This window comes from Coturnix japonica, chromosome 17, assembly GCF_001577835.2.
Source record: "Coturnix japonica isolate 7356 chromosome 17, Coturnix japonica 2.1, whole genome shotgun sequence".
NCBI classification, from domain to species: Eukaryota; Metazoa; Chordata; class Aves; order Galliformes; family Phasianidae; genus Coturnix; species Coturnix japonica.
The window spans coordinates 6,063,560-6,088,801 of record NC_029532.1 but is presented as its reverse complement, the minus strand read 5'-3'; the positions used below and the strand labels follow the sequence as shown (position 1 = coordinate 6,088,801).

The 25,242-nt window shown below is 45.6% G+C and overlaps 1 protein-coding gene and 1 long non-coding RNA gene across 6 annotated transcripts in view; both read right to left on the bottom strand.

Moving 5' to 3' along the window:
- Positions 1–3,579: 3,579 nt before the first annotated feature.
- LOC107321692 lies at positions 3,580–20,262 on the bottom strand. 4 transcript variants are annotated; one of them, XR_004309162.1, is made up of 7 exons: positions 13,812–14,623; positions 12,749–12,929; positions 11,941–11,980; positions 11,758–11,844; positions 10,864–10,985; positions 8,177–8,313; positions 3,580–5,319 (listed from the first exon to the last, which is right to left on the bottom strand). It is a non-coding gene; the product is annotated as an uncharacterized LOC107321692 (long non-coding RNA). The 4 variants fall into 4 exon arrangements; XR_004309161.1 differs by lacking the exon at positions 13,812–14,623 and adding an exon at positions 20,108–20,262 and having other exon boundaries at positions 11,758–11,980; XR_004309160.1 differs by having other exon boundaries at positions 11,758–11,980.
- Positions 20,263–21,669: 1,407 nt separating this feature from the next.
- Positions 21,670–25,242, bottom strand: part of COL5A1 (collagen type V alpha 1 chain) — a 121,245-nt gene continuing 117,672 nt past the window's right edge. For both annotated transcript variants that reach the window (XM_015879297.2, XM_015879296.2), the window contains exon 66: positions 21,670–24,621. In XM_015879297.2, the coding sequence (XP_015734783.1) occupies positions 24,475–24,621 (147 nt within the window). In that variant the 3' untranslated portion in view covers positions 21,670–24,474. The remainder of the gene's footprint in view (positions 24,622–25,242) is intronic.

The window sequence follows — 25,242 nt, the reverse complement described above, 5'->3', positions numbered from 1 at the left end:
ATTACAGGGGGAAAAGCTGTTGCTAATGGGGAAGATGCAATATCTCTCTGGAGTATCTGCTCCTCTGCACGCTGAGGTTGTGATCCTTGTCTCTGTTTGCAGTCCTAAATGGAGCAGCAAAGATCTCATGACTGCAAAGCAAACTTCTCATCCCCAGGTGTGCTGTAGCTGGGGTTGGGAACAGACACATGTCCATAACCTGCAGTGCAGAGCTGGGAATGCTGTGGGCTTACAGTGAAATGACCTGAACTGAGCAGGTAACTGTGCCGGCATTCCTGGAGCTTCAGGGTGAAGGGCTGTACGACACACATCTACACAGCTTTATGTGAATGCTACAGAGATGCCTGAGAATAAATTAAATGCATCCAACTCCCTGTAGAATGATGAATCAATCTCATTTGCACATCTCACCCACAACTCTCAGAGTGCTGATGCTGTGAAAAAGTTCCTCCAAGTTCCTTTTTCTTTTTTTCTCCTTGGCTGTTCTCATAGACATACACCTTCCCAGCCTCCCTGAGGGTGGGTGGGCAGCCCTGTGCCAACACTGTGCTGGGAATCCTGGTTACTTTATCACTGGGTTATCATTCCACTCTAACCCTGTAATCTTCAGCCACCTCCGATAAGTTAGATATTTCAGTGTTTTCCCATCTACCACATTAACAGTGTATTGTGATCCCCAAATCAGCTACTAAAATGAATTCTGCAGAGATTTCAGCTGTAGGGACTCTGGGCTCCTATGGTTTATTACAAAGGAATCCGTTTTGCATTACAAAGGCCAGCAAGGAAACCCTTTTGTGCTGGGTCTGCAGCTCTCAGCCAGGCGCTAAAATGAGCTACAGGCTGAGCTGACTGGGAGCCTAAAATATTAACGGCTCATCCTCCTGCTGGCCACGTGGAAGTAATTGCCACGGAGTAAAACAGAGAAAAGATCCATTTATAGCTCTCAGAGAACATTTCTCCCTGAAGGAAGTTACCGCTTCTCCCCAGATGGGTAAGGTTCTGTCTCCTAACATAGACATGATGCTTCTTTTCTCCTTCATTCCTTTTAGAAACAGCACATCTGCTGGGCAGAGAGGAATGGGGGAGAGATGCTAAGGAATGGGATGTGATGTGCATTGCAGCTCTCTGGGACAATGCAGCTCTCCATTACCCATCGACAGAAATCTGGAGATGTGAATGCATGTGCCCCTAAGGAAACAACTCAAGGTTAGAGCTGAGACTCCTTTATTTAGGTCAAGTACATTTCCAGCCTGGAATTGCTCAGCCAGCAGCCGATATGCCCACTGAAGTTGGGAGATAAGGAGATAACAGGGCACAGGGTGAGGGTTGCTGATGGGGTTGCCAGCAAGGGAGCTGGGCAGCCCAGTGCCATGCAGTTACATGCTGCTTTCCACTATTCACAGGCAATGAATGAAAAAAGATGATGTTGTAGCAGCTTTACGGGCTTGGCTCACTGGTACAGAGTAGGAGGAAGCCTTCAAACCCCAGTGCTCGTTATGAGCCATACATCCTTGGCTGTTGTGCGTAATAGTCTGTTCCTAATGAAGCTTGAACTGAAGCCAGTGAAATTGTACAAATGTAAGGGAGAGGAAAACAACAAGCCTTGTGCATCAAGTCTGCATTAAATCTTGTCTGCCAAATAAATATTAAATATTACAGATTGTTTCACACCTGTGGGTGATGAGAGACAACAATGCTGAGCACAGCACCTGTTGTATTTCATGTTCAGGGCCAGCACACCACCAGTCTAAGAGGCATGCATTGGAGAACACATCTCTGCACATGCTGGTAGACATGATCTGCATAGTACCCTGTTTTTCAAAGGTTTTACACAGTCTGTTGATCCGCTGTAATGAGGAGGAGGAGCCTTTACACAAAGCTTCCAGTTTATGAATGTGCCATTTCTATGCAAGGAGTATCAGACTAGATACTCCAGAGTGTATTGGAAGCAGTAAATCACTGAGTACATCATCTCCAAAACCAAGCTTAATGAGACCCCAGGGAACAGGGCAGTCCACGGTCGCTGCCTCCGTCATATCCTTTGCTCTTGACATTGGTTCTTTTTCAGTAGTTCACATGGCAGTGGTGCTACAGAAGTATCAGTCCCAGACACTGCATCAGCTTCCCTGCAGTTATACCCACCAGATCTGCAGAACCTGGTAGAGCAGAGCTGCCTGGGGATGCGCAGTGCTGTTTGTGTCTGAGGGTGAGATGCAGGACTCTGTGCTTTCTCCTACCCATTGGTTCTTCAGGTGAGGAGCAGTCAGTGCATAATCTTCTGTGACAAACGGATTTTCCCCAAGAATCCCATAAAGGACTTGGAAAGGACTTTTATGGCTTCATAAAGCACTTCACTAATGACTTACTTTACCACTGCTAAATCAACTGAAATCATTTAGCACTGTCCTCTTGTAGCTTTCCACATTCGGTCCGCAGAGGGGAAAAAAATTAAGAGTGCTGACATTTGCAAAATACACCTCAACCCATATTAGATGGTGTTAATTAAAATGACTTGCCGGGTAATGAGCTACAAGAGAAGAAAAAAAAGAAATCAATCAGAGTGTTAGTACAATTAAAGCCAGCTAGCCCAGCTCTGTGCCAGCACAGCAGATCCAGTGCTCCTGGCAAGGGGCAGCCATCAGCCTACACAGCTTCCTTCATCTTGGCCAACCTGCCCATAGATCATCCTTCATGCCATCCTATCCATACGGCATCCTCCATCTCAGTCATCCTGTCCATACAGCATCTTTCATTCCTGAGCTGTGATGAAGTTTGTGTGTTTCATACTGTAAACTTGTGCCAAGTGGCAGCAATGGTCCCCACAGCCCTCTCCTTTCTGCTTTCCTTGCCCTCTCTCCAAAAGCAAAGCATTTCATCATAGGTACACACAGGTGAGCCCTGTGCCCCCCTCTCCTCCCAGCACAACCTTCAGGACCTGGCTCCAATCAATATCACTGGATGCCTTTAGAGAACAAGAAAAAAACAATGAGAATAAAGAGGGGGAAATGTGCTGTTTCTTCCCCTAGAGGTGCCTTTCTGGAGCTGAGGTTGCATCACAGATTAACAGCAAGGTGAACGTTTTGTAATACCATTGCAAGCACTCTGTGTGTTCAGAAACTGAATTACAAAATGAAATGTGACCCTGTCTCCAAAGTGGGCAGTTTCAGTTCTGCATCGTGGAGCAGAGCTTGGCTGTATGTTCTCAAAGCATTGTGCAGCTTCTGCTCCAGAATTTAGGTACATACCTGCCTTATCCTAATGCTTCCCTAATACCATCTCTTTGCTGAGCAGGGTTCTATTTCAGAAAGCACAGTACGTGGCTTCTGCCTGCTGAAGCTCTTGTTAAGTATCAGAGCAAAATGAGCAAAACTCACTAGTAAAAGGAGCCCAGCTGACAACAGTGAGAAAAGTGCTTTGACATTCATCCTCTGAACAGGTACATTCAAGGCAAACAGCAGTAAAAGCTCTGCTTTGCCCAGCCCAGCCCTGCAGGACAATGTCCAAAGGCAGAGAGTGAGCTCAGGCTTGCAGACTTCCTACCATATCCCTACAGCTGTAGCAGATAACCATAATGGGCCTTTTCACTCATTCTCTCTTGTGTTTGCCTTCTAGCCCCTACAGTGTGGAACTGCAGCATGGATTTGGGGTGAGCCTGCAGCCAGGAATGCAGTTAATCTCTGTTTGGTTGGGCTCTGAGCGCTGCACAGCCAATTCTCTTATGTCCGTATCCATTTCCCAGACCATCATGTGACACGTTGCATATTGAGTCCAAAGCATTTCACCCTTGTGTCTGAAAGAAGAGAGGGAAGAGTTAAAGTGGATTGAGATATGCCATTTTCTCCTCTCTCCAACTCTCCTCACCCCCAGTGTGTTCAGAGGTACTGCAGAGCAAACACACACTGCTGATTTCTAAATAAATAAGTTATTGCTGCACAAGCACCTGGGTGCCCTCTGCTCTCCCCTCCCTGACTGTTTCTTACTGGGAGGCAGCTCAGCAGGCAGCTAAATGCAGAGCAGGCGGAGCAGAGCATCTCCTGTTGCAGAGCCATCGGAGAGCTTCTCCCATCTCCCACTCCCTCCCATTACTCTGCAGTGTGATGGCTGTGCAGGAGGAGCAGCCCTGGGTGAACCTGGCTAAGGAAACCTTTCTCCAGTAAAGGACAGGAGGAAACTCCTACTTGTCCCCAGCAGCAAAGTCTACATGATCAAGGGGACCTGAGATTCCAGCTGTCAGCAACAACCAGTGTCGTGGCATGGAGCCTTTGCTTCATAATGTGGACCCAAATAATTGATAAGTGCTGCCAGAAGGATCTGAGCAAAGGCAATGCTGCCCTTCCTTATTCCAGCAACGTCTCTGGTGCACGACCCCCTGAATCAGAAGGATGGTCACATACATCCTTCAGCTTTAATTTTCTTAAGTAATGCATTGTTAGGAGGGATGGGAGCTGGGGAAGTGCTTCAGCAAGTCTGTGTGCAGTGATATACTGACTCTGAAATGTCATCACTGTGATACAGCTCTTCAGAGGAAGGGGCAGATCATCAATCCAGATTTAGGTCCATGTAAAAGCAGATCACAAGCAGCAGCCGTCACAGAGAAAGGCAGAGACAGAGAGACGAGGCAGGTCAGATCAGGAACAAAGTGGTTGGGGTTTAAAAAGGAAAAGGGATCCAGCCAAGCTGGGATGAAGTGTTGTGACAAAGCTCCATACCCACACAGCCTAGAGTGTGGCTATGTACCCCCCCAGTGCAGCATTATGGGGATGGAGATGGGTGCCAGCTTGCTCCTCACACCTCAAGAGGGCTGGAGCACCTCCCCCACACTTTCACAGCCAACAAAGACATTCACATTTTGTTAAAGGAGAACTTCAAGCAAACAAATGAGAGCATAAGCAATTCATCACTGTCTGAAAGTGATTCTCTTTGATTTGTGAAGCTCTCAAAGGGTGAAATGCGGGAACGGGCACATTTGGTCACACCTGAGCTGCTCTGCTTTGGGGATGTGTGAGTATTTTTAATTATCTGAGCTGAGAGAGTACGTTTGTGTAACAGGAGGAGAGATGGGAGGATATATATAAACCCCTTCTTTTCAGAATGAGCTTTTGCAGAAACCGAGCCAAGGCTTGTACACAACATCACTCCCATATCCAGACTTGAAAGACTCACACAGGAACACGTGCTGAGGGAAGATGGGAGCTCTTGGCACCGAGCTGCACCTGGGAAGAATCAGACAGACTTCTTCTGCCTCTTCTTCATGGCTGTGAATTCTGTCCTGAAGGGCCATATACAGCTCTCTGTCCTTCAGGGCAATGGGCACTAATGCTGTGAATTAAAAGAGAAGAGACATACATATACACACACGCTATATATATATATAAACTTGTAAACTTGGTAGGACTCTCCTTAGTAAAAAGTACATTAAAAGTGCCTGTGTCATTAAAAAAATATGCATGTGCGAAAGAAATAAGAAGTACGGGCACCAGAAAAGCCTGTTGCCTTCGGAAAACACTTATCAGCATCTTTGCCAGAAAGAAACCTTTTTTTTTCCCCTCTTTTTTGATAAACTACCAAAGAAGATGGGATGCAGAAATAAATGATGAATGAAAAGCCTTAATTAAATACAAACCCAAGAGGGACTTTGGGGCATTGTGCTTTAATTCAGTCCTCTGACAGCTCTTCATAAGCCTAAGGACAGCAGCTCACATTTTGTAATGCAAATGAACTGCTACACCAGCAACCTTCACTCCTCAACAGAAGAGATGGGAGAGTTGAAAGCTTTGGGAAAAAAACACCTCCAAGGGGCCAAGTGGGAAGAGGAATGATGCAGTCAGCAGTTTTCCCAGGACTCAGAAATGGAATCCCAAGAGCATCCTGGCCAGCCCAGCCAGGGTAGGGGGGCCCCACAGAGACAAAGGCAGAGGAAATTTGGCCATTCCTGCAGTATGGAAGCATAGGATGTGGGAAAAAGCACTGATGAGATGGGCTTCTTGTGTCAGAAGACAAGTCCTGCCTGCTGGCTGGGTCCGACTGGAAATAGGGTCGCATGGCTCTGAGCACATTGGTCACACACAGCTGTCAGAGCATCATGAGCTGGGGTGAAATGCAGGGAGAGTACAAACAGGAGGGGGTCACTCAGGTTTAGAGGGACAAAACCCATAAGAATGGTGAGAAATGTTTTCCCAAGCAATTTCAGAACCCTTCATAAATGCCACCTAAAACGCTGAGCCTATAGGCTGGTTGACTTGAAGAACTGCTTCTTGTAGCTGAGAAGGTGGAGGCAAGAAGAAAAGGACCAATGCTGGAATCACCTCCTATTAACATGCAGGGGCCAATTAAAATATCAGTGTGGGCAGATCGTAAATGCATCTCCCAAAGTAATATTTCACCTTCAGTCCCCGTCACATATTGTGCTGTGGGAGAAGAACAGAAAGAGCATTCCCTCTGAGGGCTTTTTTCCCTTTTCTCTCTCTACCACTCCTTCCAGATCTAATAAACAGGGCTAATAAGACAGCTACATCCAAAGACTTACTGCATTTAAACCTGACGTGAGGATCCGGAGGTGGAGCCCTTAAGAGCTGCTTTGTATTCAGCACGAGGCGTTAGCTTGGGGAGCAATGCCAAAGTCGGCACTGAAATTCCTGATTTCACTGTGGAAGACTTGAAAGGCTGCAGGCACAGCATCCTAGGGGAAGGCTTGAACTCACTCATGAGTTTTTTAATAAGACTCCCAAGCTCTCCGCTTAGGTTAGGGGAGGGATTATGGGTTGTGAGAAGAGCAGCTCAAGACATTTTATCAGCAGTTCAAATGGGAAGAGAATAACATTGAGAGGGACAAATGGCAGCAGCCAGAGCTGGTGACAGCGAGCTGACACCCATGGAGCCATTTGCTCCTGTCTCAGAGCCCCCTGAATGGGTCTCTTCCTCCCCAGAAAGGATGAAGAAGGAGGATGCTCATCCACGACCTGTTTGTGTTCTCATTCCCTTTCAATATTTAGAGCCTTGAGGCAATTCAAGAAGCCTAGAAATGTTCCCAAGCCTTTGTCTTCAGTGGTGCTATCAGGATGCAGAGCTCTTCCCCCATACAGCTGATGGAGCACCCTGAGTTGGGTGCAGGTCTTGCAGAGCCCGCATGGAACAACACAGTGAGCGCTGCCCATCCCTGCCCACAGCCATTGGACAGACATACTGAGCTCTCCATCATCACCGTTAATCAGCTCATTTACAAAGGTTTTTAAACCAGTCCCTAAGATAAGAGGAAGGGAATGGAAAGGAAAAACAAGGGATGGAATCTGCAAACTGATCCATTCTCAGGATTGTTGTGCTTTTGACTATAGATTTCTTTCTTTCTTCCACCCAGAGCAGGGTAGGGTGAGACCTGTGCAGTTAAGCAAACCAATTGATGAATTGTCTCCATGACATTCAAGGGCTGATTCCAGAGCTAATCGTAAAAAGGCACTGCCAAGGGATTTTTCATAAATCCCTTTAATTAAGTGATATGTTTTAGAATTAAATTATGATGAAAACTATAAATCCTTTCACAATGAATGGAGCTCAGTGCATACAGAAGGAACAGGGCATCCCTCTTCTCTTATCTTTCCTCTTTCCCTCCCCTTAATACAACAGGATTCAAACAATTAATTACCAAACAATACAGGAAATCGTTCCATTTATCACCAAGCAATCCAGCCTTTTAAGAAGTGAGATTTAACCTTGCACTAGCTAATCCTGTGCTGGCAGAAGGGTTTAATGGCTTTTTTTTCCTATCCACTGCAGTGCTCCAGGGCTTTGCTCCAGAACAGTTCCTTATGGCCAGGGCTGTACAAAGGCATGTAATCCCACCTGGATGTCAGCAGTGGGATGTCTGGAATGCATCACCTCTCTGGTATAAGCCAGATCTATGCCCTCAGTCAGTACAGGGAGACCCTGACCTGGGGCAGCTGAGAACAGGAAAGAACGTAGGTAAATGGAAATCACCCTGGAAAGAGAGGAAAAAAAGGATAGAGCACTGTGCTTGAAGCTTTACCTGCACAATGGGTTGCTTGATTGTTGTGCAATGCATGAGCTGCCCTAGTACAGCACGGAGAGAGTCGATAGGAACTAGAGAGAAACTTAACAGCAAGAGAGATTGCTCCCCAAGACACAGCAGCTGCAAGCAGAGGCTCTTTGTTAACATATTTACCTTGCTCTGTGATCATTTACTTGCTGCATAAATAGAACTGTTCATTTTCTTCTCCCAGCCAGCTCACTGTGTTCTCTCCGTGGGGACATCAGTGCAAACAGGGTACTGGGCCATTGTAATATCCTTTTCCAACAAGGCTGCCAGTGATCCCAGGGATAAATAGAGAGAAGACAAAATATTCAGCTGAAGAGTTGCAATTAGGGCGAGAGAAAAAATAAAGAGAATAATAGAATATTGAGATATTAATAATTATAATAAAACCCTAATAATAGGAATTTGGTTAATTTTAACTTCCCTGTAGTTGCATTAAAAGCAGTTCATTGCTACCATTTCTATAATCCACAGAGGTTACACCACCAACAGTGGCACTTATCACACCATCACTTCTTTCACTTCCCAAAGCACTGCTCTGTCACTGAGCAATTTGCCCCCAACCAGGCAGCCCACAGCCAGATGCATTTTATCTCTCGAGTCTCCTTGAGAAAGAGAAGAGACTCAGAGTCAATAAACACAGACAAATTTTCATCTTAATAAAAAGTTATACATTGATGAGATTTATCAGTTTCCAGATCCTGCCAGCTCTCAACCTTCTGGCTCACCTCCCCTTGGATTCAAGGCCAAATAGTAATCATAGCAAGCCAACACCAACGCTAATCCCAACACCAGCATCAATGCCAACCCCAAATCAGCCTGTAAAAGCAGTGGCTTTTTATGTGGCAAAAGAAACAGGGGGTCTCACCTGGTGAAAGCCTTGTTTCCTACCACGAATTTAACCCCCTCAAATTTTGGCAAATAAAGCAAGTTTTGAATATTTCTCAATGGGAAAGAGGCACAGGTAGCACTGAGGTATCTCACCTTGGGAAAACCTTATGGCTCTTTTCATTGACTTTGCCATGAAGTCTACCCTTTATACAACAGGAGTGTTTTGCACAAGGACATTCAAACGTGTCATCTGTGGGTGGCATCTACATATGCTGCCTCTTTACTGCCAAGCATCCCATTGGGATCATCTTTCTGTGTTTCTGGCCAGACACAAAACCCCACTAGAATTATGAGAAATGCTAAAGCAAGAGAAAGAATTGTATCTGCTGTTTGTTTTGTCCTTAATGAAATCGAGAGTCATAAATTTCCCAGTTAAAACTCACTTGAAAGGTGGCAATTGGTGAAACATAACTTACTGCTGGTAAAACACGGGCATTTTCAATAATTAATACACAAGATACCTCTAAGAAAGGCAGAGGTCTTGCAGAGTAGAAGGTGCAATTATTGTTTCATTAAAGATTGATTGCATGTGTGGCCATTCATTTGAATAATGGCTCTTCTGACACCTTAAATGGAATGATAAATGAGGTTCGGCGTGCTGCTGTGACTCGATGCTCATGTTGACTCATGGACGCCAGTGGGAAACTGCAGCTTCTTCCCAGCCCCAAAGGTCACCTGAAATATTAACGAGCTGAAGATCAAGTAACAATGAATGAGGTCAAACAGAATGTTACGGTGACAGGACTGAAATTAATTGTGTGATAATTGTCCTATGTTTTGGCATTTATTTTCAGCTTGTTTTTGTTACTGAAGGAACCCAGCAGCATGGCCCCACTTTGAAGCAAAATGCAGTGTCTGCCAGCCACAGCAGAATCATTTCTCTGCTTGGAGAGAACAGTGAGGTGCACACTGGGTCCCAAACCCCAGCAATGGCCCTTGTGGTTCATCCCACTCCAGCATTCTCATCCCAGCCCCAAAAGAAGCTCAGAAAGCTCTGGGTGTGATTGCTGAGGGAACTGATGCTCTCACTGGTTGTGCTTGAGACAAATATGTTACAGCCAGATTGTTGTAGGCTTCACACATGTGGGTTACCTGGCTAGAGAGACCTGGATGGCTTGGAGTATTCTTCCCCATAACAGGGAAGGGAACAGCACTTGTGCAGCCAGTGAGGTATGCGGGGCAGGTGTTACTACAAGACAAACTGCATATTGGAAGAAAATACCTTGATTATAATCATGATTGGTTTTACTCTAGTCTGCAGTACTAAGGAGACCTCCTTCTATCAAAGTCAATTAAATGGATGCTATTCTCCTAAAACCTGGTAATAAAACAAGGGCTGTACATACCCATTAAATTGCAGCACACAGCCATTAAGCTTGCTTTTGCTGCTGCAGTTCATTTACTGCCAGGTTTTGGTGTGATTCTGGTCTAATTTACATGAGTTTCACCCTGGTGTAACAGCAGAGGTCTCACAAAGTTGGGCCAACTGATTTACTACAGCCAGGTACATATATCGACACAATTACAGAACAGATGAGACAGGTATTTTCATTTCAAGGACCCACAAAATCTTTTTGTGCATCAATAAACCCAAGAGATCAATGGTTTGCTAAGCAGCCAGGTTACTCTACACACACCCACAGTGGATGGGCTTTGGGCAGCCTGCTCTAGCAGGAGGTATCCCTCCCCATAGCAGGAGGTTGAAACCAGGTGGTCTGTAAGGTCTCATCCAACCTAAATGATTTTGTGATTCTGTTATTTTATGACAACCTTGGCCGAGCGTCCTCTTGTGTCAAGAGCACTAATGTCCTTCTGGCTTAGTGTGAGTCTTATCAGACACCAAAAGCTTTGCTGGATTTGCTACATCCCCACAAGGCATGGAGCACAGCAGCAGGAAACTAAGACAGAAACCAAGGAGTTCTCACCTGGGATGATGCATTTGGTGTGCATCTGGGCTGACCCGGCGTTATAGTTTTCATCCACCTTTAAAGCTGCTGCAAGCACAAAGCAGTAATGCTTCCTGGCAATAAGCAGGACTGTAATGAACCTGGTTAAAAAAAAAAACACAAAAAAACCACAAAAGGTCACCACGCCCTTGTCTATTAACATGGCCCTGCAGAAAGACCCAGAGATTAATTAAAACTGTGGGCTTTGCAGCCAGGAATACTAATCCTTACACCTGCCCTAGCCTTAATTATCTACCTCCACGTGCTTCCTCATGGAGAGGAAAAACAACCTGTGGTCAATCTAATTGGCTTAATTTTTATAACTGTGTTCCCCCTGAGACTCGTTCCTAAAACCATTTGGACCGTTCCTTAAATATCCTTTTTGTGGCTCCTTATGATCACCTCATTCATCCTCGCTCAGAAGGGGGACCCACCAAAGGGAGAAACTGAAACAAAAAGAAGGGTCTTATTGGTTTTATGTAGTGCTCAGTGTGAATTTCCTGACAGCAAATCTCCTAACAGCCCTTCAGCTCTGATTTTGCTGCTGTTTGGCTACTTGGGGTCAGGCAGCCCCGCGGCTCAGGCTGGACAAGGAGTTTGGGGACCAACTCAAAATACAGCAAATATCTCAGAAACCCCCTAAAAACCTCAGAGCTCGTGGAGGGCTTCAGCCTTTCTTGCTCTCCGCTTTAGCTTTAATTATTAAAGACAAAAGGGAAAAATAAATAAATAAATAAAAAGAAAGAGAAGGTGAGAGCTCTGAGATTTATGGCACCCAATAAAGGCTCTGTACACCGTGATTTACACAACCCCAGCATCAGGCTGAGTCCAGGAAGAAAAACGAGCAGAACTGTTTGATTTATGAACACCCACCTGGCATTTCCAAACTTCTCTAGCAGCAAACGGTCAGGTCAATGATTCTCTTAGTGATCACCGTTGGGATGAGGTCAGGCACCAGACCTATTACAAATGTTTATTTATTTGTTGAATCTGTGTTGACTGCAGTCCTTAGCAAGGGCATGAGTTGGCACTGGGGATGCTCCTACAAGCTCTAACCTTGCTCCCTGGGCTTGCTGCGCTGTGGCTGTTGGCACACCTGTTGTAATTGACAGCATGTTAATAAACTATTGAATAAGTTAAACTTCCCTCGTTCCTTGTTTCCACCCTGGAAAATCCCACCACATCTTTGAGTTGAGATGTCCTAAGGCAAAGCAAATCTTCCAACCCTATTGCTATTGCATCCAGCACAGAAAATGGGTTCTGAACCAAAACCCTACCAGCAGCTGAACCCTCCAGCACCTTTCCTTCACAGGAACATTTGCTTCATTCAGTTTGTTTTATTTTAGTTCTGGTATTTATTTGTTCTTCAATAGACTTCATTTTTCCATAAGAAGGACATGTCAGCAAATGCCACACACAGACTGAGGGTGCTGCAAAGCTTCTGTTGGCTCCCATGCTGCTCAGGAAGTGCTGCTTTCCCTCACAGCTCAATTTAAGTGAATGAAGGTGCTCTTTTCTCGTGCAGTATTTCATGCTGAATTCATTGCTGAGGATGGGCACTAGAGTAAATACACTCCAACCCTCAGCCTCTGAGGAAAAGAAAAAAAAGCATCTTCAGGTGAAACTGATCCCTTCATTCCTTAAAGCCTTTTATTTCACACAGGTGAATAATCCAGCCTGGTCTCAAGCACAGCTGGGGACAAATGCAACAACACAGATGGACTCATATTATTTCTGCTCTGTGCAGTCATTGCTATGGACATGGAGATGTCTTCAGAGTGTAACACTGAGCCTGGGACTGGGGAGCACAGCAGCAGCCCCAGCCTGGTGGGCCCTATGATGCATTTATCCCACTGTTACTTACAACATGATGGGAAAGGCTCTGCTTGAGTCTGTTCTGAGGAAGGTGCTGGGGTTGACCAGTTAGGAAGAGAAAAACCAAAGCTGTGCAGACACCAGCTGCAGCAAATGGAAACTTCTCACCAAGTATTCTTAGAGACGTGGATGGCAAAGAAGCCACTCATCTTCGCTTGACTGCCTGTCAACTGAAATTATTCATCGTGAGTGATCAGACATTTGCAAAGCTGCACTTCTTTGGGATTTAAACATATGGGCAGAGGCTCCATTACAGCCATAAATGAACCTCGCCAGATTTAGAAAAGCAGCTAAGCCCCAGATCTGGGCAGGGACCGGTGACTTATTCCCATCTCTAGAGAGGATGGAGGCCATGAACAGCAACAAACACATCAACACACCAACCCAGATATAAACTGAAAGAGACGTTTATCCCCTGCAAAATCCCCGCACAGCTGGACCTCCTCCATCCTCCTGATGGGTCAATGTCAGCCCTGGGAGGGACTCACCTCCCAGCCCTATGGTGCTGCAATCCTGCCTCTGAGAATTAAGGGATGCACATTCTCACGCTGCTTGTCTCCCCACTTCTCATGGGTGGGACTCATCCCACTTCTTCCCTAAATGAGTGTGGTCAAACAGAGACCACAAGCAATGAGGCTGATTCTATGCATAGGATCCTTGCCTTAATTGGTGCAATGGGGCATGGCCCTGCAGCAGAACAGAGAGTGTTGGTGGTGGGCAGATCATGGTTTAATCAAGAACAGTTGAGAGAGCATTAAGTGATCTTCTCTATAAATCATCTATACAACATCCATAAATCTCATCAGTCAAAGGAAGCGATATTCAATGACTTATTTTTACAGCTGGCTGAAAAATTTGCTTCCAAGTATCCTTTCTAGGAGCAAATGGCTTTTTAACAACATGGGGATCTGGAAAAGTTTCTTGCTTTGAAAACCTTCCCATCCAGAAAAGAGCTGTTTGTGAACACTTGCAGAATTGTGAGGACAATGGAATATTTTGTTTTTGTTTTCTCCCCCACCCCCCCTTCTACACAAGAAAATGGGTAAATATACCTTCTGATTCATTTTGCATTACTAGTTATTCTTAGGGGATGGCTTTCAGGGCTTCCATAGCGTTACACTGATACAGGAAGATGTCTGACCTGGGGAGAGTACAGTCAGGTCTGGCATAGAATGGACGAACTGTGAGAAACAGAGGCAAAAGTAACAGGATGAAAAGGCTGCAGGGAAGGAGGGGGTGTTAGATGGGACCTGAGCACACACTGAGCCTCTTTATACACCTCAACCTCCTCATACCTGTGGCACTGTCTCTTAAACCTCCCTCTTTCATGGCAAAAACATCTCCCAAACTTGCTGTGGTCAGAGGTAACGCTGCTCCTACCTGCCTCCTGTTCATTCTTGCTCTAGTAGCTCCAGTTTCTGCCTCTTTGTCCCCACATTGGCTCCTGTATTCAGCCAACACCTTTCAGTGCTGCTGGAAGACGTGGCAGTGGTCACCACCTAACGAGATTCCTATTTCCTCCCACCTACGTTTCATTTTCAGCCTTGATTACTGAACTCGGATTTCAGGCAGATAATTTACGCTCTCTTGGCTGCAAACAAATGGGCAGCTCATATCTACAATTGGCCTTTCTGAGAGGACAGTACCTGCTCTGGTACCAACGGGTTCAAGCAGTGGCTTTTTTTGTACTTCTGAATGATATTTCTAAGCCCTTTCCTAGGCGAGGAGAGATAGCATGTTGGTTATTGATAGAATTTCCATTTAAATTGAGGATGTCACTCAGTACAGCATGTGTACCAGTTAAAGGCGACTTTCCTCCAGCGTACAGCAGCAATTTATATGATGGGGGGGGGGGGGAAGGCAGGAAGGGAGGAGGAGAGAAGCACAAACCTTGATTCTAAGCCCAGCTGGGTGTATGTCTGCAATAAGGATCTTAACACGGCTGTGGGTAAGGATGGGATTACACACCCAGCTCTATGTGCTATTTGCTCATCAGCAGCTCTTTCTCCTGCATGCTTTCTCTGCTCACCAATCCAATTAGCTCTGTGGAAAATTAGAAACAAAACAACACGAAACCTTTAGCTTTTAAGAAATAGAGATGCAGGCAAATAAATGGGTTTGGACCTACCCCAGAAGAGTGGGAAAATCTCCATGGGATAGACCTTTTGGACGGCATTGTTTTTTGGTCTTTAGTTTTGATTTGCTCTGGAAAGCAATGGGAATGCACTGGGGCTTGGGCATCCCTCTCTGCACTGGGAATAGAGCAATATCCCATCCTTGGAGGCATTCAAGGCCAGGCTGGATGTGGCTCTGGGCAGCTTGGTTTGGAGGTTGGCGACCCTGCACATGGCAGGGGGTTGAAATAGGATATTCATTGTGGTCCTTTTCAACCCAGGCCATTCTGCTGCTTTCTAGGACTGCACTACTGTGCTATGTACCTCCCAGGCAGCACACAATCTATACAATAAGCTCTTTTATTTTTTTTTTGCCATTTTCAGGGTCACCCCTGATTCTAAATCACAGGTGTGAAGTAATCGGCTCCATATTGTACGTTGGCGGTTGCTATGGGGGAAGAAGTGATTAATTTATCGCCCATTCTGAGAAGTGAAGAAAGAAAGATAGGAAGGAAAAGGGAGAAAGAAGGAAAAGAGGGGGAAAAAAAATGTAAAAGAAACAGTCCCAAATAATTCTCCCTGAGCCACACGGGGACATTATTTATAGCCCCAAACTTCCACCACCACTCTGAATGCAAAGCAGAATGCACAGAGCTGATAATGCCATGCCATGATCGGATGGAGCAGGCATCAGAGAGAGGGCAATAACTGCGTATTTTCAGCTATCTGGGGAGATTGCAAAAGGATTTTAATTTCAAAGATGCTGAACAAATTGTAGATGAGACTCCACGAGAAGAAATAACGTCTGGTCATAGATCAGCACAAGTTGATTTTCTCCCCTTCACAGTAAAGCATTATCAATCTTCAGAGGGGAGTGAGTTAAAAAATATAAATACCAAGGTAGCAAATGAATTATTCCTCAGCCCAAGCAGAGGAGGATAAAGCAAAACTGCGTGGTCCTTGATGAACAGCCATAAGAAGATAGGGATGCCCCATAACCATGCAAGCACTGTCTGCAAAGGGAGATGCTGCAGCAGTTGTTATGTGTGGGTTCCTGGTTGTTTTTATCTGCAGCATTTCACACAAATATTTTGAGCCCAGAGCGTGGCTGACCTTATTAGTGGTGCCTAATAGCAAACAGCTGGCTTTCAACCAAGGGTCTCAAACCCCAGTGAAAACATTTAGCTAATTAGATTGGAAAACACTCCACCATAGAAATGGCTGTGTTTTGCCAGACACGAAATGAGAGGAAAGAGATAAGGGAGAGAAATATGGAGAAGTGAGTTATACATCCCCCTCAGTCCTACTAAAAATACACACACCATTCCTGGAGTTCTCTGGGCCCTGGAAGAGTGCTAATTAATCCCTGGAGAGCTTTCATGTGGCAGGCTGGAAGCATTGCTGGTCCCTTTCTTGATCTGTGTCAGGGTTGGTATTGGAGCTCCATTGGCAGCAATGGGACACGGTTGCCTGATGCAATTCCTCCTGGTGCAGGGAGAGGAGCTTGGTGTAATAAACACCACAGCAGAATGGGTAGGAAAGCAATTAGCTCTGAGGATAGAGCCCATAAAGACAGAGATGAGAGAGGCCATCTGGGACTGAATGGCTTTTCCGAAGGCATTCTTCAACCCTTATGTTTTCTTACACAGAGCATTGAGGCTTTGGGCTGATTTGTGATTTCTCTTTACTTAATGGATGTGAATGAAGGGAGACTGCAGGGTTTTGTAGCAAACAGGGCTGCAGGAGCAAGGGGAAGGGACAGCTGCACCAGTGCATGCTCAAGGACACAGGTTCCTACTCAAAAATATCGTTAATATTCCTTAGCAATAGAGGGCTGCTCAACAACTACACTATGCATAAGCACTGTCTATCCAGGCCTGCAGGCATGCTGGGCAGAGCCTTCACCAGAATCAGCCACAACACAGAGCTAGGAAGAAAGCAATGGGAGGGGAAAGAAGTTATTTGTATACAAGAAGTATTTAGCTCAGCTTGATGCTTCCTCTTGAAGAAACTGATATCAGGGATTAACTTTCACATGTTCTGCTTGTTCTGCTCATGCCCTTCAGCAAGGTTAATCTCTGCACAATACAAGTTTGAAAATTAAATCCACGGAGCTATACAAACTTCCCATGTAGTTGGATTCAATTTCTTTCATTCACCACCAAAATGATATATGCACATCGAATCCACAAACACTTTCCTCTCCAGGCAGATAACTCACAATCAGGCGCTCCCCTCTGCGCTTCTCCCTGTTGTGTATCTTAATTAATGTTCCAAGCCTGGCAGCTTTTTGATTTCCATTTCAACAGTCTCTCTGATCAGCCTGCTTGAAAGGCAAAGCACAAAGAAGGACATTGAGCTTTCGGGTGGCTGCTCCTGAAATTCAGCATTGCACTTGTGGCCATGATCTGCCCTGCAGTGGGGATGTTTCAGGTCTTGGGTGGATGGGCTAGAGGAAGGCATGTCAGAATTACAAGAGCTGGAAAAGTCCATCTGGAGATCATCCAGTGCAACCTTCTGCTAAAGAAGCTGTATTCAGGGGAGGGGTAGAATATCTTCAGGGAAGGAGACTCACCGCCTCTCCAGCAGCTCCCTATCTGCCTTGAGCTGGGGAACCCAGCACCAGGCCCTGTGCTCCCTGGTCTCCCCAGAGCAGAGCAGGAGGGAGGAGAACTCTCCATCATCCTGCTGGCCATGCTCTTTGTAATGCACCCCAGAGGTCCATTGGCCTTCCTAGCCATGAAAGCACACTGTTTGGCTTGTGGTCAACCAGGATGCAATTGGTCTTCCTGGACACAAGGACAAGCTCCTCTCCATCAGGACATCCTCTACTGATATCCTCATCCCGTACTGATGTTTGTGGTTATTCCTCCCTATGTGCAGGGCTCTACAGACACTCCCATTGAACCTCATCAGGTTTCTATCCACCCAACTTTCCTGCCACATCTCCAGGGCAGCAGCTCAGCATGTTTATGTGGCACAAGACCACGACTCAGACACAATAAGGGAGATCCCCAGCATCCCATAGCGGTCACCATCAGCACAGGTACAATACGAGAGAAGTATGATGGGGTATGAGGGTATGGAAAGAAGATTCTCAGAACTAAAGAGCAGCTGAAAAAAAAAAAAGAAAAGAAAAGAAATAAAAGCAGAACAACGCTGGAAATTTCCTGCAAAGGGGAACATCTCTTTGTCAAATTAACATAGTAGTAATTAGTCAGAATGAGAACGCTAAGTCCCAACGCAGGGCTGGCGGATGGCAGATTTGCTCTCTGCGCTCAGCTGTGTCGAGCAGTGATGCTGGGGTGCCTCTGAGCGTGACAGCCTGTGCTGTACAAGATGTAATTTCAGTGCTTCAGAGCTCTCTTGGTTATGCATCTCTTTAAAAAGAAAACAAGCTTGTTGGCTTCTCTCTGAAGAAGAAAAACAGCTTCTTCTTTAGGGTTTTCACATGTTTGATTTCTTTGGGGTGTTTAGTTTTGCTCTGGGCTATTTGAGAAAACCTATTAAATACAAGCATAAATTGCTAAGTTTTGTTTGCTGGGAAGGTAGAAACACACAGGGTCTGTCTGAGCTATTGAGTTTGTGCCTCTGGAGAAAATCACTTTGCTGCCATGATGCCCCAGGATGGAAAAAACCTGCAGCCAGAAGTTACAAGGAATAAATGAAATAGCAATAGGTACCATAAATAAAGCTACAGCACATTAATGCTCCTCTCTCTTTGGGGATCAAAAGCAAAATAGCTTTCAGTGTAGTGACATAAGGAAAACCCAGTGAGCAACCTAAATCCAGCGGGTTGATTACATGCCCAGAGAAGGTGCTGGGAACAAAGCTCTCCTTGCATTTACACTGGGAAGGGTACAAATGCAGCTATTCTGCAGGAAGGCTGCCATCCCCCCCAGGTGGAAGCAGTAGCAAAGAGATGGGTTGGAAAACAATTCCTCCTAAGTGATGCCTTCTGGTTGAATTCAGACATTGAATTAAGCCTCAAAAAGCTCCAAGACTTTGCTATGTTGTGCAATGGCAGGAGAGCAGCTGGCAGATGTTGAGAACAGCAGCCCAGGTTGGCTGCAAGGGCTTCCAAGCAGCGACCTCACTATAGCCTAAAAGTGGGCAAAAATACATGGGAAGAAAATATAAAAGGGAAGAAAACAAATAAAGATCCCACTGCAATGATGATTTATGGACAATTCTATGTTGAAGCATTGCTGCCCACCTGTTGATTTTGCACTGTGCAAAAACAGAACTGAAAGGGAGAGCAGTGGGCTCAACTCCAGCCTCAGCAGCAGAGCCAGAATGTGGGACCTGGACACAGCGAAAAGCTCTGTTGTGCAGCTCTCCAGGCACTCAAGACCTCTGAAGTCTCTCCTGCTCAGGACACTCGTGAAAAATCACAATAACTTGGAAACCACGCAGATAAACAAGCAGAGCAGAGAATTGCAGCAGCACCTTCCATGTGCGAGGGGCTAAAGGGGAGGGGATGCATCCTTATGGGCACAGAGAGGGCTGGTTTATTTGTTCCCCTGGAGCTGCGAGTCAGCTCAGTTCACAGATCATTTGATTGAGCAGTTATTAGAAAGAAATCAGGTCAAAGCTGGGGAGAAGACACTGGACAGAAAGATGCTGAACACTGGGAGTAATTCTAGTTTGCCTTTTACACCACAAAAACCTTATGCCCAACAATTCACATTCTCTCCATGCTGGAGCTCTCTTCTTTCCCTCCCTGTGACTGCCTCCCACCTCTCTTTGCTGCTTCCCTCTTTCCAGGAGGGCTTTGGTCACACTCAGGAAGCCCAACCTTTCCATGTAAAACACCCATTCACAGGTTTTCTCCTACTTATATATATATATTTTTTTTTTGCCCAAACTCACGAGATCATAGGGAACAAACCCCCAGGATCTGCTCTCTAAATTTAACTGCAACCAACAGTTCTCTTTTTTTGCCAGTTGTATTTTTACCCATCTCATGCAAACGTGGTATTTAAGGAGCTGGGAGCAGCATCTCTCCCAGAGATAATAATAGAGCAGCAGGGCTCAGTGCAACTGATGCTGGCATGTCTTGCAATGAGCAAACAGGGTGTGATCGTGGTGGTGCAGATGGAACTGAGCACACTGAGAACTGGCACACTGCAGTCCCTGCATCTGCCCTCACGTCCATCCCTGCTGAGCACCAGGGAACCGACAGACACAAACTCCAACTTTACCCATAAGACAAACCACAATTAATGCTTTACCTTAAAAAACAGCCTGATGACAAATGTCTGCATCCTCATGAATGGGTAGCTGAAAGGAAACTGCTCTTTAGGCTGTACCCAGCTCAGGCTCAGCTCTTTTAATGGCAGCTGGCAACTCAGATGCTCTGGGTTAAGTGCAGCTCTTGTGCTGGGGTGGGGGTAGAGCATTGTATGCAGCACCTGTGAGGGGCCCATTGCCTGATTCTTTCCTGGTTTCTATTTGCACTGATGAGGTCACCTGGGACAGAGGGAAACCTTAGAGCACAGGACAAAACTGAATGATCTTTGTGCTTCAGTGACCTGCTGCTTTCTGTTGTGGATCTTCCGAAGATTATCCTCCAGCTGCACTTGGCAGAATTACTGCCCTGTAGCTCTCACACCAAACCACGGACTCTTTGTTATGCGAAAAGAGGTGAAAAACACGCCGTGCTTTAACGTCTGGCAGCTCCACAAACAGCCGATCCTCGCTCAGGTCTCTGCTTTTTCCTAATGGCAGATCAAAGCTGCTCTCAGCAGCGAGACCCCGAGGCGCTCACGAGAAGCGTTTGCAACGATCTGATCTATTGCAGAGCTAAATGGGAAGGCAGCCTGGGAGAGGTGAGCATCACCTTCAAACCTCTCAGCATTTGCTTCAATCTTTCAGGCTAGGGCTGTGTAGTTCATGCTGTTTTCTCCCAGGTTTCTTCCCCCAGCTGTGGTATCACTGCATTTTTTGGGGTCTGTTTGGATGAGGATTTGGCCATAGTACGCCAAGGTTTCCCAGACAAATCCTTACCCAGACAGCCCTCTTTACCTGTGATTTACATCTACCTGCAGCCAAAGAATGAAGGGGAGGCACTGATGAGACCCAGCTTGCCACGGTCATTGCAAACTTCTGTGCACAGAGCTGGGTGCATGCATGTGCTTGCATTTCTTGCGTACATACATACCTGCTGCATTGCAACATGTGCAGACATCTCTCCAACCTGCAAACCAGCAGCACCAACCCAAAGGTCTTTGCATGAAGAACCAGAGCATTGCACAACTATCAGCTATGGCTGGTGCTGGTGGACAGATGCACAATTTCCTCCAGCAGTTTCCAAAGGAATCATCATCATTTTGTACATCCCAGGAGCACAGATTGCAGAGGTGCACCCATGCTGCTTTCCCCCACGTGCCAGCAGCACCCGCAGGCAGGACTCTGTGGCCAAGCAACTCAGCCAGCACCTGCAGAACCATTTTGTTTCCTGGCTTCACCTCAGGGTGCAATGAGATGAGGACAGGCTGCGGTGGCAAGCAACAGCTCCTCAGGTCCATTGCTATAGAGCAGAGAACCGGTGGCCAGTGGTCACAGCTCTGGTGCACAGCCCGAAGCTGAAGTCATTCACCTTGCTGGGTACGTCCTGACTGAGAAACAGCATTCCAGGCCTGGGAGCTTTCCCTGTGAGGTCTTTCCTTCCTTACTTTACAGCACACGTTCCCTTTCATCGCCTCCGATGAACTCTTCGTGCATCACCAAGCTCAGGGGTCAGGAGGGAAATCCCTCTGCGACCGACTCCAAGAAGACATTCACATCACGTTGGTTTAGGTGGAAACAGTAAACTTGATTTATTGAAAAAAAAAAAAAAAACCAACCAAAAAAACCCCAACTATTACATTTATTCCTTTATTACACAGGTTTAAAATATTTAAAAATAGCTCTTAACGGGCATTACACTTAAATTTTATGACATGTTTATTGGACTTGGAAGAAATGTACAAGATGTCGTTTGACGGTATAGTTTAAAAAGGGCCTTATGTACTACATTTATTATTTATTATTATTATTTTTTTCCATAGGTTTTATTTTTCTTATCAACATTTGTTCAAGTCAATATATATTAAGGGAAGAGGGGAAATAAAATTACACGAAAAGAAGGTCTGCAAATACAAGTAGTAATTTTATTGCAATAATACCGTAGGCTAAGTGGTCTGGGGGGAATCGGAACAGTTTGGAGCTCAGTACAATTACAACACTGTGGAACTCAACAGAGGATTTATTTATTTGTTTGTTTTTTCTTCTTCTTCTTAAAGCGAGGAAATAAAAGAAGAGGGGATAAAAAAAAAAAAAGAAAAAAAAAAGAAAGAAAAAAGCTCCCTTGATGAGAATTCATCAGAACAGAATCACATGACCTAAACGTGACTCACACATGCGTAACATACATCGAGATATGGCTTATCTGTTGCAGACAGGAACGTGCAACCTCTTTGACCTTCCCACTGCTCCCAGCCAAGGCTCGTGCCGAGGTGAGCAGGAGCTGAATTCGGCACCAGATCAACCGTATCCTTGTTTTCACTGCTTTGCTGCTGGAGTCTGCAGTTTTTTAGGGTAGCACCTTTTGAGGTTGTTTTCCCCACTTCTCCCCTCCCACCCCCCCAACGCCCCGAGTGGAAGAAAAATAATAAGAATTAATGGTAATTCAACAGAACACAATACAAGAAGGGAGATGGATGGACACGGCTCTTGCAGACCCGAAAGCACCGTGCAGCATTGCAGCTCCTGCCTCGCTCCCTCCCCGCTCCAACCCCTGCGGGTTCTGCTGCTCTCTGCTAGGGAAGGAGAGGGGAAAAGACATCATATATTGCCTCCTTTCACAGTAAGTGTGATGTCCTTTCCTTTATGGTGACAGACTCCCCCACCTCCCCTCAGCTCAACTGTAATACTCCAGGCCAAATAATAATAATAATTACAAAAATCCCCTGCAACATCAATTTTCCAGCCAAGAGATTTACACAAGGAAACAGATGGGGAGAAAACAAAGCAACACATGGAAAAGGAATGGGGCAGCAGAGGGTTGTGATTCAGAAAGGCTGCATGGGAAAGAAAGCCATCCTGGGAGCCACCATGGGAAGAGGAAGAGAATGGCACACGCAGCTCCTTCTTCACAACAATTACATCAATTAGCACCACAAACATTCAGCCACCGATACAACCTGGTGTGATCAGCATCGTATAAATGCATGAATACTTTTTGACAAGGCATAAGCGCTTTTAATACGTCCTACACAGGCCATATAAGCTCCCATAATACAATGAAGGAAAAGAAGAGGTCTTCTGCATAGCAAATATGAAGCTGGCATGCATTTATAACCAGAGACCGGAGCAGAAATGTGCAGTCTGTGTTGGAAGCAGCGGTCAGTGGGAGATTGGCCAATGGCAGAGTCCAACCAGTGTAGTATTAACATTACTTGGATAGATAGCACCACGAAGAGACATGTAAAAACAAAACAGCACCTTTTGTCTTTTCTCTCTATTTTTTTGTTGTTGTTGCTTTACACTCGATATCCCAACAGGACAAAGGGATTCTCCCCTGCCACTGCAATCTGCCACTGGGAATAGATTTTTTCTTTAATTATTATTATTTTAAAAGAATGCCGAAGGAAACAAGGAGGCAAGAAGAATTAACTTAAAAGACATACGTGAAGGTGAAAGCAGGGGCACAAAGAGGCAGAGATGCAAACCACAGCCTGCTCGTAGTGCTCTGTAGCAAAAAGAGAGGCTTTGCTTTCCTTATGTTGGAGCATATCATTCCAAAGGCACCGGTGGCTGTGGGGGTACGGCCTCAGCTGCAACCCCCGGTGGGATGGCAGCGGTCAGGTGGGGTCACATGCATGTTTTGAAGCCAGGAATGTGGGAACATTTCAAATAATATACAATACAAATATTTACTTACAAACATACAAAAATATAAGCACCTTTAAGACATGAGAAAGAGATGCCCGGGGTGGCTTTTAGCAATCAAATCGGTCAGGTTAGATTTTATAAGAAGTGAGATTAGGTGATTCAATGGAGATATTACAGATTCTGGAAATGGCCATTACATCTGCTTGCTAGACCTGATGCAAATCTCACAGAAGTCAATGAGATGACCATGAGAACTTCAGCAGGGTTCGCATGAGAGCCAGGAATTCAACGTCAAGCTGAGCGCGGGAGTTTCAAGTTATTATCCTTTTTTTTTTCCCCTTAGAAAGGAACAAAAACCTGCAGAGAAGCACTTGGCATCATTTGGTGGAGAGAAGAAGTCTCGGATGCGTTTCCATCTCTGGACACGCGGGACAGGTCCGTGGGCCACATGGGCAGTGTCAGGTCATGCGATTCTGTGCGGGTGCCGCGGCACAGTGGGAGGAACTGGGGCAAAAACGAAGAACAAAACAAAACGAAGAGGAAAGAACCCATCACTGTCCAGTTTCAGAACGTGCATGTGACGACGAGGAAATCTTTTTGTTTTTTTCTCCTTTTTTTTCTTTTTTTTTTCTTCTTTTTTTTTCTTTTTCTCTTTTAATTAATTAAATGGCGCAATGAGGTTACGAGGTTGCTCATTTGGAGACTAGTTTTCATCAGGTGGCTCTTAGCCCATGAAGCAAGCTGGTCCCACCTCGAATCCAAATTTCTGTGATGCTTCTCCGAAGTCATTGAACATGATGTCAACGATAGGCACTTGCTCGACCTTGGGCGTGTTGATTTCCAAGACAGTCTTCTGATAGCCCTTCTTTGCCTGGTGGGAGAAGAGGGAGAGAGAAGAGCTCCAATGGTACCTCTGGACCCAGTGCCAGCAGATTATCATGAGCAAACATTCACTGGTCTGCTAGGAATGCACAGATGGTGTCACCCAGGCATTTCCTATGCTAATTTGGAGGCACCCAGCACCCAGCTCCCCACTGAGGATACTGGGGAGATGGCTGCCCTGAGCACTCAATTTGGAGCTGTTGCCATGAGGATGGAGTGGTCCTAACACTGCTTTCAGCACATCTCAGAGCTGGAACAGGAGCTCAGCAGCACTGCTGTGGCTGTGGTATAGTTGTTTTGCCTCCCCAAGGACACGCACGGGTTGTTGAGCAAATATAAGCAGTTTAATTTGAATATATTAGTTTGACTATTATCCGAGCACTACCAAAAAGCCCACATTTAAAGTTTGATGGAATTCACAAGGTGATGTTGTCTTTTTATCGTGCCTGCTAGCCATACAGTTATTTCTGAAATATAAATAATTATTGGAGGAGAAGAAGTGCACCCGGGAGCATACAAAGCTGCACAAACAAGTGAATTTATGGAGCAGCTTTTGGCTCTACCTTACCCTCTGATTTGTGTGTCCCAGAAGAACAGGCTGTATCATAGT